A 15,912-nucleotide genomic window follows, 5' to 3' on the forward strand; every position below is an offset into this window, starting at 1 on the left:
CAGTTTTCCGAAAAGTCTGTTTTTAAAGATTATAGTTCTTATTAGCAGATATAAAAAATAAAAAATTGGATAAAATAATACAAAATTGGATGTAGTAAAAAATAGAAAATAGGAAAGTAATTTTTACCAAAAAAATGGTTTTTACGCAATGCTCTAAAGTATCATTATGAATTTACCAAATTCTACGACATTTTCCTAATTTATCACAGATTATAAAATCATATTTTATGGTTAATTTTACCAAAAGCATTACCAAAGCACTTCAGTAAAAATTAATGATTTTTGGTGTTCCTATAAAACCAGAAACACGGTAATTTTTATTATATTCTCGAAGTTTTGACCATACTTTTTTTTTCTCGGTGTAGAAATTACAGTTTAAATTTGATGCAACTTTAATATGCGAGCTACGTTGCGCGCGCACGTTGTACCACATTTTCGTAATTCTTAAATTCGATTCCACGACATATGGTTCAACTTGAACAGATACTTGGTCCAATTTAAATCTTTTTTAAAGTAGCAGAAAATTTGCACCTTATTATAGTTAACTGTTGTACTGATTTTTCTAAAAATATAGTTTGGTTTTGAGAAAAATTTGAACAAAGTTATTTTTTCCTCTGCACACATATAGTTGCGGTAGAATCATTTTTCATCATGATTTTTGTAGCATCATTCTTCGAAATTGTAAGAAGAAATTAATCGGAGTTGGACCTTTTAAGTGCAAAGATTGAACTAGGTTTAGATTACTGCTAATGTGTAGCAAAGGGAACCAGTTTTTCTCAATAATATTTTGTAGAGTTTTGTAAAAACTTGGACCGTCTTGAGTATGGCTGATAGGAATTAACTGACGTGATATCTATACAAAATAATTATAATTTTGACATTAAAGAGAAAGATTGATAGCAGGATTAACGCTTTGTTGGTGCGTTAGAAGAATTGTAATTTAGTTATCATATGAGCAAGCTCAAGTAAAATTCTTTGTTATTGAAATTAGCACATGTGTTAAAAATAATTTTTGAAAACAATGCCATAAAATTGACATTTTGGTAGAGTTTTGATAAAATTAATTAAAAGAAAAAAATTTCATTCTTTGGAAATAGGAAATCAAATAAAAATTAATATGGTTTAAAAGTAGTTTCACGTTAACATACATATCAGTTAAATAATTTAATATATATGCTAATAATACTTATATTTAATTATTAGCAATTAACAAATCAGGATGTAAAGTATTTATCCATAAGCTGAGAACCTAACGAAAATGCCTGCGACAAGATGGCGAGGAAGTTTTTAAATTATTCAGAAGAAAATTAATTACAAATAAAAATGGTAAATTTGTTAGTAATAACTTTTGCTTTGAAAAATAAGTTTAATTTTAGATGAACTGTTCAAGAGATGCCCAGAACAATTTGGAATTCATCTAAGGACGAAGAAACAGGCATTTATTTAAATGCAATAAAAATCCTCCAAGGTTAAATAAATAACAGGCTGAAGCATTGATGGCGTACTGTTGTTGTATTGATAAGAAAGCTTAATAGTCAACTATCTCTGTCCTTAAGCCAACTATCTCTGGTAACCAGCTAACAGGTGAGAACCGTATGTGATAAATAAAAAAAAATACTATTATACTTAACTTGCGAATTAATGTTTCAAGATTTCTTAAGTCATTCAATACTGATCTTAAAGGAATGTAATTTTTAAAAGAATACAAATGATTTAATTGAGGACGTTTTTCAAAACTCCATCACCAAGAAAAATGAAAAAGCCACAGTTTAAGCACTTTAAGCTCGAAGAATAGTAATTTTAAACTGAATTACCATTTTGCAGTAAACAATTATCTGGAAGTAACAATTTGATTATTAAAAATATTATTAAATTTTTTTAAAAAAAGGGCTAAACTGGCGAGATTTTGCCTCATGAATGAAATTTATTAAAATCATAAAGTCTCAATTTCTGCAAATTTCTATGAGCCCAGACAACAGCGCAGGATGAACTTTCAAAACGTCAAAAAAATTAAACCACAAAATCTTTTCACTTTAACATAACTGTGGCTTATTTTTATCTCAATGGTCTTCAGCATTTTGATAATTAGTATGGAAGGGGCCAGTTTAGAATGAGTAAAACTTTACCCAACAGTCAGGAATGACTATAATAAATAATAAAAATAACTTATTATTCGCTAAAAAGAGTTACTCCATGTGAGCTTTAAAAAAAACCTTAAAAAATGATATAAAATATATGCAATTAATCGAAGAATATATAAAAAGAAATGTAATGTACAAATAAATTAAAAATGCTTTTTTTAAAATCAAATTTGAGTTTTGATGACATCTTTTAAATAAAATCAATATGAAGATGGTTGTGTAAAATTGAGATGCAGTTTTTAGAAATGTACGTGCATTCCGCGAGAGGCGGGTCTACCTGTCGCGCTGTTAAGTCGTCGTCAGTCACAGCGGTTGCAGTTGGACTGCCAGTTGGTTGTAGTAGTTGTGGTGAAGGACACGCAACTCCCACGATTCTGAGTGCCCCTTGTACTTCTGTAAAGCTTCAGGTTATCTCGATCATACTGTGAGGATCGGTAGGATACTGAATATCTTTGAGATCCATGCACTGTACGACGAGTTGACCAGCGTCTCCACAAATGGCGCACTGATTTTTGCACCTGTGAGAAAAGTTTTTTTATTATGCTTAAATCTGTGGACTGGTCATGTCTATAAAGTTACTTTTGTAACAGATGTGAAATAAAGTTCTTACATACGGGTTTTGATAATAAGTTACTTTTTGTTTTATTTGCAGAAATTAAACGTAGATAATTAAGCACTGGAAATAAAGCATCAGCATGTACCTTGAAGTGTCTCATGGTTGTGATGTTAATGTTAATTATTAAATATTGAAAACAAAGCATCAGCGTGTAATGTAAAAGATTTCATAATTGTGATGCAGATATTAAACGCAGATCATAAAGCAATGGAAACAAAGCTTCATGCACCTTAAAGTGTCTTATGGTTGTGATGTAAATGTTGGTTATTAAATATTGAAAACAAAGCATCAGCGTCTAACGCAAAATATTTCATTATTGTGATGCAGATATTAAACGTAGATCATAAAGCAACGGAAACAGAGCTTCAGCACGCACCTTAAAGTGTTTCACGGTTGTGATGTAAATGTTAATTATTAAATATTGAAAACAAAGCATCAGCGTGTAATGTAAAAGGTTTCATAATTGTGATGCAGATATTAAACGCAGAAAATAAGGCAGTGAAAACTAGGCTTCAGCTTGAACCTTAAAACGCGTCGTAGTTGTGATGCAGATATTAAACTTAGATTACTGAACATCAAAAACAAGGCATCTTAAAGTGTCTCGTAGTTGTGATGCGAATATTAAATATAGATCGTTATGCAGTGAAAACAAAGTTTCAGCAGGAAATTTAAAGTGTGACATACACTGTAAAAACTTTTGGGGGATTGTTGCTTCCGTTTTTGGGGTTAAGATAAACTAAGTACAGAACTGTACTAACCGTGTAAAAAATTACTCAAAATAACAACTGTTTGAAAGAATTAGTGCGAACATATTACTAATAATGAACTTGTTTTTTTAAAGGAAATATTTTTGCAATGAAACCATAAATTGATTCTAATGTGCATGAAAATGTGTGTTGTCAGTAAATAAACAAACAAAAATGGATAAATAATTAAATAAAACTATAATTGTATAAAAGTAAATAAAAAATATAGTTATATGAGCTGTGAAAAATTTTAGCTTAAATCAACACCAGAAATTGTGGCAACTATACACCAAATTTTTTTACAGTGTAGTTGTGATGATATTAAGCGTAGATTATTATACATCAAGAGCAAAGCATATGAATCTAAAACTATATCATTGTTGTTATGCAGATACCAAATGTAGATCATTAAACAATGACAACAAAGCATCAACATGCATCTTTAAGTATCTAATACTTGTGATGTAGATATTAAACTTAGATTATTGAGAGTCGAAAACAAGACATAAGTATGTGTCACAAAATGTGACTTTGTTGTGATACAGATATCAAATGTAGATCACTTAGCATCGAAATAAAAGCCATCAGCATTCAAAAGCTACATTAAGAACATTCAGTATCTATAGTAGTTGAAATTTTAAGCGATTTATACATACCTCTCCATTTAAGAAACAGTACAATATTGCAACGGTGAAACCCTGCAATGAATAAAATGAATTGAAAAAATGACTTTGCAGAAAATTAAATAACTGAAATTTTTACTTCACAATGGTACATGAAATAAAAGAAGGTATATTCATTATAATACAATATTAGCTACTATCATCAACTTCATTTCGTATCATCTATCATTTTATTATTTTATAACATCCATGCATTTTAAATATTCTTACATACGAAGACTTTTAAGCAACGGAATGTTGTGATTAAGAGCTTTCTTTTGACGTAAAACGATTCTACTTTATCGATGTTAGCCTAAGGAGCATATAATTCCTTAAAATGTGTTTTATTGAAGCTAGTTGACAAATTTTAAATTTTAGAGCTATAATAGAAAGTAGAGTAATACCGGGAAAATAAGATTTAAAGTCTTGTTGGCGCTACATTTACATTAATTCCCGCTTTTTACTATGATTACAACTATTTTTCAAACCTTTCTTTAAATATACAAAAATAATAACGACTTTTTAACACTTTTAACAACGAGAATTTTGTTCTAAAACTTAATATATAAACGGCATACTGATTTTGTAATTTCTAAAGTAAAAAAAAAATTATTAAAATTTTTTATAGTTTTTAGAATTTCTCTTTTTTTTACCCTTTAGGAATTGCTCACTCGATTTATTTAAATTTTTTTTTTATTTTGGCAAAAATAAAAAAAATAAAAATCACGTTGATAAATTTGTATAAAAATATCAACATTGTTTTTTTGCAATTATTGACAGATGGTCACAAGACGCAGTCATCCTTTTCGACACCATTTTTATTGACACCATCTAAAAAAAACTTAACTAAACTCAGTGGCGTGACAGCCCATTGAGGGCCAAGGCCTACTGTGCCCATCTTAGTTTTCTTGACCTTGGGCTTTGGGGTGCAAGAGCAGATGTTCTGGTTAGGTGGTCAGCCGAACGCGAAACCCCCAGTGTTTAGCTCCCAAGCATGCTTGGTATTCATTGACACCATCAAAGTGTTTATTTCATAATGCCAACTTGGGGCTGAAATATCCTGTAACTGGGTATACTACATTTACATACATTAGATAATATTTATATACGCTAAATAAACTAGATTTCTATACGCTAGGGAACATTTATTTTCTGTATCATAGTGTCCAGTTATACCATTGGTCACTATATTAGTATATATTGCATTGCATATTGCTTACTTGTGTTGAAAGAAGCACAGCTTGTATGTAGGAGAAAACAACTCTTTCTGTTCCCTGTGAAGGGGTCACAATGACCAATACGTAAGTAATCCCCAGCAGAGGAATCAATACCAGGAGGGCTTTTGCTGCTTTCCTGAAATAACACATGTTAATATTTCTCATACATTTAAAATTTGTCTCTGAGGTAATTAAAATTTACAATTGAAAATAATTAATTATTTAATTAATTATATTCAATTAATAATACCGATTTAATAATGAAAATTTAATTAATTAACAGAAGATAAGAACTTAAACAGCTGAATAAAAAATATATAAGAGTTATAAGAACGAATAGTGAACTCGTATAATAACGTCCGTAACACAACGGCGATAGTAGCGCCATCATTTCTAGTTGGTTGGTTGGTTGGTGTCGTATTGAATCATATCTCATGGTGTGCTTGAATAGTCTTTGCTATCTCTTTGGCATTAAAGTGAATACAAATCCTCTTCTGTGGAGTAGTTTAAGAGGTGAGGGCCTGCAGCGGCTGCAGGGTAGATAAAAACATGATATGGTGTGAGTTCCACATTAAGACAGTTGCCACAGTTTTGATATTTTCTAGTCCCATCTGCAGAGATTTTCTTGTCTGTATGATGTTTTGTTCTTAGTCTGATGAGAGTGGTGACTGTCTTCCTGTCGATGTCAAAATTACTTAACCATTTCTAGTTATAAATGGAAATGAAAAGAAGACTTCGCAATTGCGAGTATCTGATTAACGAGTTTAAGTGAGACAGTTTATAGTGAATTTGAAATAGTGAACTGAACAGCAAAAAATCAAGAACATAACAGCAGAACCCCAAAAACTGAGCATTAGAACATCCAGAATAGAACAACCAGCAGTAGAATCGACTTTAATGTCAGGAGATGATTGGGCAATTTCGTCACTCAAAGTGCTGCACTGACGCTACAAGTCGCATCGCTTTAATTTTCCCTATTTCAAGAAAACAGCATTCAAGAACTGCGCATCCAGTTTTAGTCGCATGCATCTTTCACACGACTTTTCATTCACTTTAAATGCTTTCATGTTAATCATGTTGAACATATCTTGCAATGCAAGACACTTTCCTTCTTATATAACTATGAAAGGTACCGCTGCTGTAGCTGTTGCATTTTTGACCTCACACACGAGCACTTTTAGAATAAGAAACGTTCATATGATGATTTTTTTTAGTATATTACTACCATTAATTATTTGGATCATACATTGTTTAAGTGAATTAAACATAACAAGAAAAACTCCGATGCTTTTGTTTTCACATTTCCTTTGACACATGCCTTTAACCTCCATGAAACTGGTCACTAAATTGAAATTACACGTTTAGAAATATTATGCAAATAACACATTTTTCTTTAAAATGATTTAATTTTTCGTCGAGTACAATTTAAAAGCAAAACTTTTAGATTTGCTTAAATTATATTTGTAAAACCTTTCTCTTTTCTAAATTTTAGAATCTTTAGTTTGCTTACTCAATGCAATCAAGTAAATGTATTTTGTTTTAGATTTAACGTCGATGCAATTGCTTCTGGAATGAAAGAATATTAGATGCCATTTACATACTAAATCCCAGAAATTTCTGTTAATGACTTTTACCACATTTAAAATCCTGGAAGCATTATTACCACGTCAGACTTCAGCTGCAAGAGCCCATTTTACAGAAAACAGATGTTTTAGAATGAATGAATGAAATAACAAATGAATGAAATAAAGTAAAAATTGAACAATTATTAAAGTGTATTCATACAAAAACCATTTTGATAATTTTCCTTTCTTTGTATTTTAAAGTTTTTAAGCTATATATTTTTATTAATACAATAATGAAATACTTGAAATTAGTCGTTAAGAAAAATAATTGGAAAAATAAGTAAACTTTTTATTATAATTATGCGTATTTGAAAAATAATCAATTGCAAAATATTGATGTTTGATGCCCATGCAACGACTATGCATGAAGTATGTCCTTGCAAAGCCTTTGCACATTACAAAAAAGTTACGTATGAGATGCATGGAATTACGAGTGTAATTCCTTGTTATAATATTGAAATTCGTTAAAAACAACGTATAAAATCAAATATGGTGAAATAACCATTAAAACCAATACTCGTTTCAGTGTACCATTGTAACAGTCATTAAAGGGTGTCCACATGCAAAGACTTTGCCCATTACAAAAAAGTTGTGGGTTAAAAAATGAGAAGTAAGTGTGGTTGAGAAATAATTAGTTAGCATATTTTATTAATTAATAATTAAAATTGTATCTTTTATTTAACAAAATATTTTTAATTTTTGAAAATGTTTAATTTTCTAGATTATGTGTCAGAATGATTGTTTTTAATGAAATATAACAGAATTCGATAATTTGTTAAAACATTTACAGGATACTTACGGGTCTCGGAAAATTTTAATAGTGGTAGCAAAAATGGAATGTGTATCAAAAATTAAAACATTTTGTGATGATGACTCCAGATTAGTTTTTAGAGATAATTAATATGAAATATGAGAAATTAATATGAATATGATAATTAATATGAATATTAATATTCTACAGAGTTGAAGTATAAGTTATTCTACATTCATATTGCAGATTATCTGTAGTGAAATCTTAACTGCAAAAATATTTAAGTTATTTTAAAATGTTAGGTAATATCTCAGTAATTTATTTAAAAAAAGTTTTCAGCTATTGCCTATAAAATTACTATAATGTTAAGTCCCTTTAAATTCATAAATTTAAAAAAAACAACGACTCTAGAAATTTTAATTCTGTAGATATATTAAATATTGTAAATTTGAAGTTTTAATATACAGTCATTGTTTCAGAAAAAAATACAGTTATTTTATGTTGTTGTAAAGATGAAAGTCTTTCCAGCAATTCTTCAACCTTTTATAACGTCTTTGTTTGTTTTTTCTGTATTATAAATTTATTTCTCATTATAATTTTTAGATTTATATAGGGATTCTAAACATATATATCGATCGGAGATAACGTAAACTATCGATATTTATAAAAAATATGTATAAAGTACATATTTTACATAATTGTAATTATTTTGTAATTCAATAAAAGTATCAAAAAATTTTAAGTAAGATTTTTGCACAATTTAATTGCTTTTAAAAAATTAGCTCTTCAAACATTTATTACTAATTTTATTTTTATTAACTCATTTTTTATTTATTAATTTTTGTCTTAAAAATTGCTTTTACACAAAAACACTTGAAAAGTAACTTTTTGAGGTTGGTACTGTAGTAAAATATTGCAGTTTACAAACTTCTGAAGCTTTGCTGTTTTTCCACCTAAACAATTTAGTAACGGAGTCATCCAAATCACCATAGTTTTCGAACTGCCATTTTTTTAATAAATTTTTTGCAGTTTATTTTTAGTTGGGCACCTTATTACGTATCTTAATGTTACAAATTATTTTGAAATATGCGTGATTTGGAAATATGCCTGGGCGTATTCGTGATTCAGCCACCACTGTTGGAATTTTCAAAGAGCTGTAGGAATCTAGGCTTACCTGTATTGTTTCGATTCTGCTGTTGTAGCAATACGAAGCTTGGTCATCAAAACCCACATAATCTTACACATAAAAAATATGTTCACCTGCAATAAAAATGCATCATTCTGTTTATACAATATCTGATAATGAAATAGAAAAAAAAAACTTATTCTGTTGTGCTAAACCTAAACAAGGAAATTATACCTTAAACTTATCATGCAGAAATGAAAAAATATAAAAAATCTCAATTTTGAATTTTTTGTCGCTTACATTGATTTTTTTTGCACTACTGCACAATAATACGATATTTACATTATCATGCGATTTATACATTATCAAATGAAAATTGTATTATCATTCAGAATATTTTTAATAATTATAAAATTTCTTATTAGCAAACAAAATATTTTACTTTAAATATTTCTTGTTAGAAGTTTTTTTTTGCAAAAGATAATCAAATTCCAATTCCTTTATGCCGAGAAAGTTCCTAAAATTTTGTATGTGCGCAAATCTAGCTAACACAACCTTATTTGGTTAGTTTTTTAACAAAATAGTTCAAGAATCTTACATTGTTAGAAAGTCCAAGAGTCATAATGATCACTAATTAAGGTGTAAATACCATAGCTAGAATTTTTTAAAGGTTGAACATGTTTTTCTTTCATTAATGTTTGGTCAAAATATTCTTTAAACTTCTAACATATCAGAATTTACACTTACCACAAGAACAACAATGACTGGGCAAATGAATATGTAATCCGTGCTGTCCTTAGTTTGCCAAACACATCTGCAAGTAATTAATCACAACAATTAAGAGAATACGGGAAAAAGTAAATAAATGAAAGTATAAAAAATTGAATTCCAGAATAAGGCATAAATTATGTTCTTCTTACCCATCTGCTAAAGGGTCTTTTGAAAGATGGGCAAAATAAACTTTAACGGAAGCCCAAGAGCCGACAATTATTCCCGGAATTCCTGTAAAAAATTAAAGACCCATTAAAGTTATTGATTTTTCTCTATTATTGCATAGTTTAACTATAAACTATTGCTTATAACAAAAAGAAAATTAAGGTTCCTTTTTTCTTAAAAGTTTTGTTTTTGGATTCACTAATTGCAAATTACTGACTTTGTCAAGTAATTATTAACACCTGAATAAATACTTATTTTCATCTGAAATTGTATTAAAAATAGTTTTTGCTTTTAAAAAGGGAAAAGTTTTACCATGTTTTTATTAAAACTATGTGCTAAAAATATTTTTTTTTCGAAACAATTTTTTTTGAGTTTACTTAAATACTGGAAAATTTACATACTCATAAATAAGAGTGTTTTGCAGTTGTTTATTTCATAAAATATTTTTCTACTCATTTAATGCAAGCGTTGGAAAACAGAATATTTTGGTCATAATAGAATGACGATCTGAATGAAAATCTATATTCCATTTTTAAACTCTTGTAAAAATAATCGAAGTGAACAACTGAGAGCTAGAAGATTTACTCCGAGAAAAATCTAATCAAATTTAAGCCATAAAATCGGTACATTTAATTATAATACACAACAAATTTTCTTCAACATTAATAAAATGTTAAATCAAATTTTAAAATATTTAATTTATACGATAATGTGGTTCAATTTGGTATCACAACTGTAAAAAAATAACGACACAAAATTTAAGAAATTTTCTTCCAAATGAACATTTTATCAAATGGAAGTAATTTATGTTGAGGATACAAATTTAATCAAAGCACTAGGTTTAATGCTACATATCGTTTTTCTCAATGAATTGGAAATATAACTTAAAATAAAAGGAGTATGAGCAATGAGTTAGCCATCTTTATTAGAATTCAAACCCTGGAAACCTGATGGTCAAGGGCACTATCCCGTCATACAGTGCACATGATTTAAAAACTCGATTAAAAAACGTCGGAGCGCTCTCAAATGTACTGAAATGATATATGAGGGAAAAAGCAGTTTAGTCAAATATTTGTGAGTTCACATTTCGAGAAAAATCATGAGATGAAATGAATATCAAAAATAGGCGATTAATTACAAAAGATAGAAAATTGTTATCTCATTATTGCAAACTCTTACTCTTTGGTCAAATGCTACTTGACCAACAGGAGCCTATGCAATTTTGGAGAATGCAGTTCTCAATAATAATTTTTAGATCTGTGGTGGCGAGGGGATGGAGTAGAGCAGTGGTAGGGTCGTGGAGAAAGAGCACTCGCCTCTCAATGAGGTGACCCGGGTTCGAATAACCGCCAAAGCTATTCGATACGAATTCTACACCCAGCTCGCACAGACCAAAGTTTTGGCTTAACATATCCTCCATGGTGGTAGACGAATTATGGGTTAAAGTCATCTTGCCGCCAGGGTAAACTTGGGAGGTTATAGAGGTTTTACTCTCCGTATAACGCAAACGCGGGCTAGTTCTATCAAAAAGTTTTCCACGTAGGCAATTTTCACTCAATACTTGATCCAGGAGTTCCTTTGTCTCCTGGATTGGGTTCAAAATTACAAGGCAACGCAGTTGAAAATTGATAGTCACAAACTCAAAATTGCGTCGGCAGTTCAACGACACTTATAAAGTTATAAATAAAATAATTATTTGAAAACATAAAGTTAAAACTTTTTAGACAAATAAAAATGTCGGTGGTGCATACGAATAGCCAATTTATAATAGGGAAGTGCCTCAAGCTGGGTACGATGTCCTTTCTGGCTACTATGCATCTCGCAAACCTTATGATGCTACCTACCTAGCTTTAGTAACCTTTAGTAAACTAAAGGTAAACCTACTTTTTCTCTGAGTTAGTAACCACTGAGCTGAATTGTCCTATTTGTTAAGTCTAATGAATTTCAGGTTAATTTAGAATAGATTTTATTCAGCATTTAAATTTTTTAGATGAAATAAAAAGTAGTAAAAATTAAACTGAATGTTCTCTGAAAATGAAAAGAAAGCTAAAAAGGAATAAGAAGTTACTAATTATAAATTTAATAAAATAAGGTTTCGTTTTAAGCGAAAAATAAGAAAATTGTTTTAGATAATAATGTTTTTTCTAATTGAATTAAGTTCATAAAAAACTGTTTTATTATCAAGGTTTTTATTCTATTTTTGTAAGAAATATAATCTTTTTTTATAAACTTAAAAAAGTTAAAATAATATTGTTAAAACATTTTACGTTAGCGGGGCGAGAATTAATCAAAATTATTTTTATTCTGAGAATGATTTGACTAAGCAAATTAAACCTAAATAAAAAATGATTCAGAATGACCATCTAAATTTTTTAAAATTATTTTTGAAATTTTTGCCTTTTGAAATTCAACTATTTAATCTTAATTTTTTTTTAAAATAATTTTTTTCTAATGATATAATGCTTTAATTAAATATTAAAGACAAAAATATAGATAAAAAACAAGATAATTAGATTTAAATTAATAACGTTTATAAAAATCTGTCATCATTTAAAAGGATTAAGGGTATTTTTATTGTTTTAAATAAAAGAAAAACATTTTTAAAGTCAAAAGTTTTGATTGAATTAATTTGAAATTTTTTTATTTACTTATTTATAAATTTTTTACTACTTTAACAATTAAATTTTGTCTAATCTAATAATATTATTTGGTTAACGATCACTCGAAATCACTAGTTTAGTTTAAATAACGTATAACTCTTATTTGAATTTCTAATACAAATTAATTTAAGGAAATAAACATTGGTTCATTTGTAAGTAAGGGTAAAATTTTATGCGAAATAACAAATATGTTTTATGTAAAATGCCTCGAGGGATAAGATTCATTTGTTTAAAATACTAAATAAAAAGGGCTAAATTGTATCATAAACTAGCTTTAGCATTAATTAAAATATGTCTCATTAAAAAAAAGTTGTTGAAAAGGGAAAAAAAAACATATGATTCGTTTAGTGCAATTATTATTTATACAGATTTTAAAAGGCCTTACTGTTTCGTAGCAATAGAAAAATAAACTTTATTACTTTAAGACTCAATAAATGAAAGGATTTGCTGATTTATTTTATATGCTTTTTTTCTTATTCCGATTTCATCTATAAAATATTTTCAGTTCCGAAAAAATAAATTTTTTTTTATGGATTATTAAGAAACCGACTCTAAAACTATTACTGATTACGATACTAGAGCTGATTAAATTATTAATAAATATTTTATATAAAATATTTCATGAATAATCTTAATCAATAAAAATTAAATGAAAATATTTTACTCGTGTTTATTTGTCTCAAAAATATTAATTTGCGTTCCCTAATGCATATTATTGATCTTTTTTAAATTTCCCTTTTGAATGGGAGTCTAGTAAAAGTGGTTATAAGGAAAAACGCAATATATCAAAAGGGGTAAAAAGTGGCATTGTCGATTTAAATTCAGGATTTTTTTCTTCCTTTATACTGAGAAAAGAAAATGTGTTCAAAAGTACCAAAATATGGTAAAATTTACCATGTGTTTGGTTCCATGGGAGCATGAAAAAGATCGGTAATTGTTTTCGAAGCTCCTCGGTTATTAATTTGGTAAAATTAACCATTAAATATGGTTCAATAACATGTGATAAAATTTCCCAAATGTGAAAAAATTTGGTAATTTTATCATGATACCTTTGAGTACGTCTTAAAGAAGGTTAAATTCGGTAAAATTTACTTTACAGCTTTGTATATTTTACAAAAAGTGTGGTAATAAGAACAATAGTTTTGAAAACCAGAATTTCCGTCAAACCGTTACCATATAATCGAAAAAATTACCAAATGAATGATTTAAATACCATATATTTTGGTTTTATCAACGAGTATTATGATTTTTTTTTACAAAAATACCATTATCATTCTGTATGTTTTTTTCCAATGATTACCTGGAGAATGACCTTTCGTCATACAGGCATCTGAAGGGTAGATTTGTTTGCCACTCTTTCAGGGGCACTATATTCGGTGGGTCAACGTTGCTCCAACAGTAAGCTCAGATAGTACACAGAATCAAGGAACATACAGAACCTGTCTGATGCAAGGTCAGTTCCCTGAACCCTACGCAGCATGGTCTGCCCATCCTGTATGGTAATTTTACAAATATTTTTTTCCGTGTAGCACATTGATATTTGCATAATAAAGTGAATGTTTTGCTAAACTTGATTTTAAGCTTATTAATTGAGATAGTGTTTTACTTACACACCGACTTCAGTGCATTAGAGGTGTTGAAAGAAGAAAGTTAGAATTAGAAAAGAACTTTTTGTGCGAAAAAAAATTACTTTTCATTTACCGTTTTTCGCTGCTTTTTATTTATTATTTCATAAAAAAAGCACTTAAAATTCACAAAATTTTCTTTGTTTTTAACTAGATGTTTTCCTGCAAACATTTCGTCTAATTAGGAAGTTTCCTTCACTAGTTTATGGATACGGTTTCTGTGGAAAACTTTAAATCTAATGCTTGATACATATTTACACAGATGATTCAGAAATACAGCATAAAAAAGAGGGGTATGCGTGAATGAGTACTTACTCGTAACCAACAACACAGAGCAAGAATTCTTGTTAGACAACCAAACACCTCCTAGAAGAGAAACCTTCGCACGTGTTACCACAAACGATAAATCGGATCTTCTAGTAGTCCGAACATAGTGACATTTTCCTTATTTTTAGTTACTGCGCAGTTTATGTTCGGATTACAAAAATGATCCTTGCAAAGGCATTCTCTTTCATAGGAAGTGTAGATTAATCTCTGTATTCTTACTGAGTAAACAAATTCAAAATCCGTTAAAAAAATGCTGAAGAAATCTCAGATTGCATGGAGGTTGCATAAGTGTGGATGCAATATCGTGAAATATTTCAGAATTCGTGCTAAGTAAAAAAAAATCACACGATTTCGTAATTGTAGAGGAATCATCAGACTGAGACGATTTCGTAATTGAAGAGGAATCATCAAAGAGAGACGCTTTCGTAATTGTAGAGGAATCGTCAAAGTGAGACGATTTTGTAATTGTAGAGGAATCATCAAAGTGAGGCGATTTCGTAATTGTTGAGAAATCGTCAAAGTGAGAAGATCTCGTGGTCATCAAAGTAAGAGCTTTATTTCTGAGAGAGCAGGAATCAGTTAAATATAAATCAAAACAATTATAATTGAAATATTAATGTTATAGAAGATTTAGCAAAAAATATACTCTCTAGTCTAAATATTTTTAGAATTTTATTTCATTTTCTTTCAAATTCGTTCGGGTTCTATCAATACTGTTTAATATTCAATAGATTAGATTTTAGTATTCAATATTTAATATTCTATAGATTTACACAACGAAAAATTTCCTTTTTTTTCGTGCGATTAATTTTTTCGCTAGATTTCAATCATCAATAGCATTTTTTAATTCTTGAAAAGTCACAGTTTTTGGCGTGAATTAAGAAACTAAAGGAAGAAACTAATTTTATTAGACGTCACGTATTTTAAATAATAAATATTTTTTCTTTAAAGCATTTTAGATGAATAATCTTAACACTTTTGAAATATCAATTAAAAATATTACAAATAACAAAATAACTCCAATAACAAAAATTAGTTTCAGAATGAAAGAAGCACAAGTAAAATAATACAGTAATGTTTAGTATAATGAACAAATATTTTACTTTTCAATTATTCCTATTACTTGAAGTTTTATTTTTTTGTTGATAATTTTGTAATTCCTCCTTCTTTTTAACATTACAAATCTTCCGATCAGTAGTTTAAAATTCAATAAAATGTACATTTACATTTCATAAAAAAATGTACATTAAATGTATGTACATGCACATTTCATGAAATTTAATATGACTCTGACAAAAATATATTTAATTCAGAAAAATTTACAAAATTTTTGGAACAAAAATGTTTACCAAATATGAAGGAAAATTAGGTTTTTATCCTGGTAAACATACTGTTTATTTAAATAAATTTTTTTTAAATGTTAAACTGTTTGATGCATAATCTTAACATGCTTAAAATATTAAAAAATTTGATATATATA

General features: G+C 28.5%; 1 protein-coding gene across 1 annotated transcript in view; it reads right to left on the reverse strand.

The window, feature by feature from the left end:
* Positions 1–346: 346 nt before the first annotated feature.
* The window catches only part of LOC107442483 (diuretic hormone receptor), a 167,894-nt gene continuing 152,328 nt past the window's right edge, over positions 347–15,912 (reverse strand). Inside the window, exons 8-13 of the mRNA XM_087157248.1 lie at positions 9,805–9,886; positions 9,632–9,698; positions 8,933–9,018; positions 5,386–5,518; positions 4,160–4,201; positions 347–2,659 (exon numbers count right to left, since the gene is read on the reverse strand). Of these exons, the coding sequence (XP_087013374.1) occupies positions 2,441–2,659; positions 4,160–4,201; positions 5,386–5,518; positions 8,933–9,018; positions 9,632–9,698; positions 9,805–9,886 (629 nt within the window). The 3' untranslated portion in view covers positions 347–2,440. The remainder of the gene's footprint in view (positions 2,660–4,159; positions 4,202–5,385; positions 5,519–8,932; positions 9,019–9,631; positions 9,699–9,804; positions 9,887–15,912) is intronic.

The sequence above is a fragment of the Parasteatoda tepidariorum genome, chromosome 2, assembly GCF_982258835.1.
Source record: "Parasteatoda tepidariorum strain Cologne lab strain chromosome 2, Ptep-v5.0, whole genome shotgun sequence".
In the NCBI taxonomy this organism is placed as follows: Eukaryota; Metazoa; Arthropoda; class Arachnida; order Araneae; family Theridiidae; genus Parasteatoda; species Parasteatoda tepidariorum.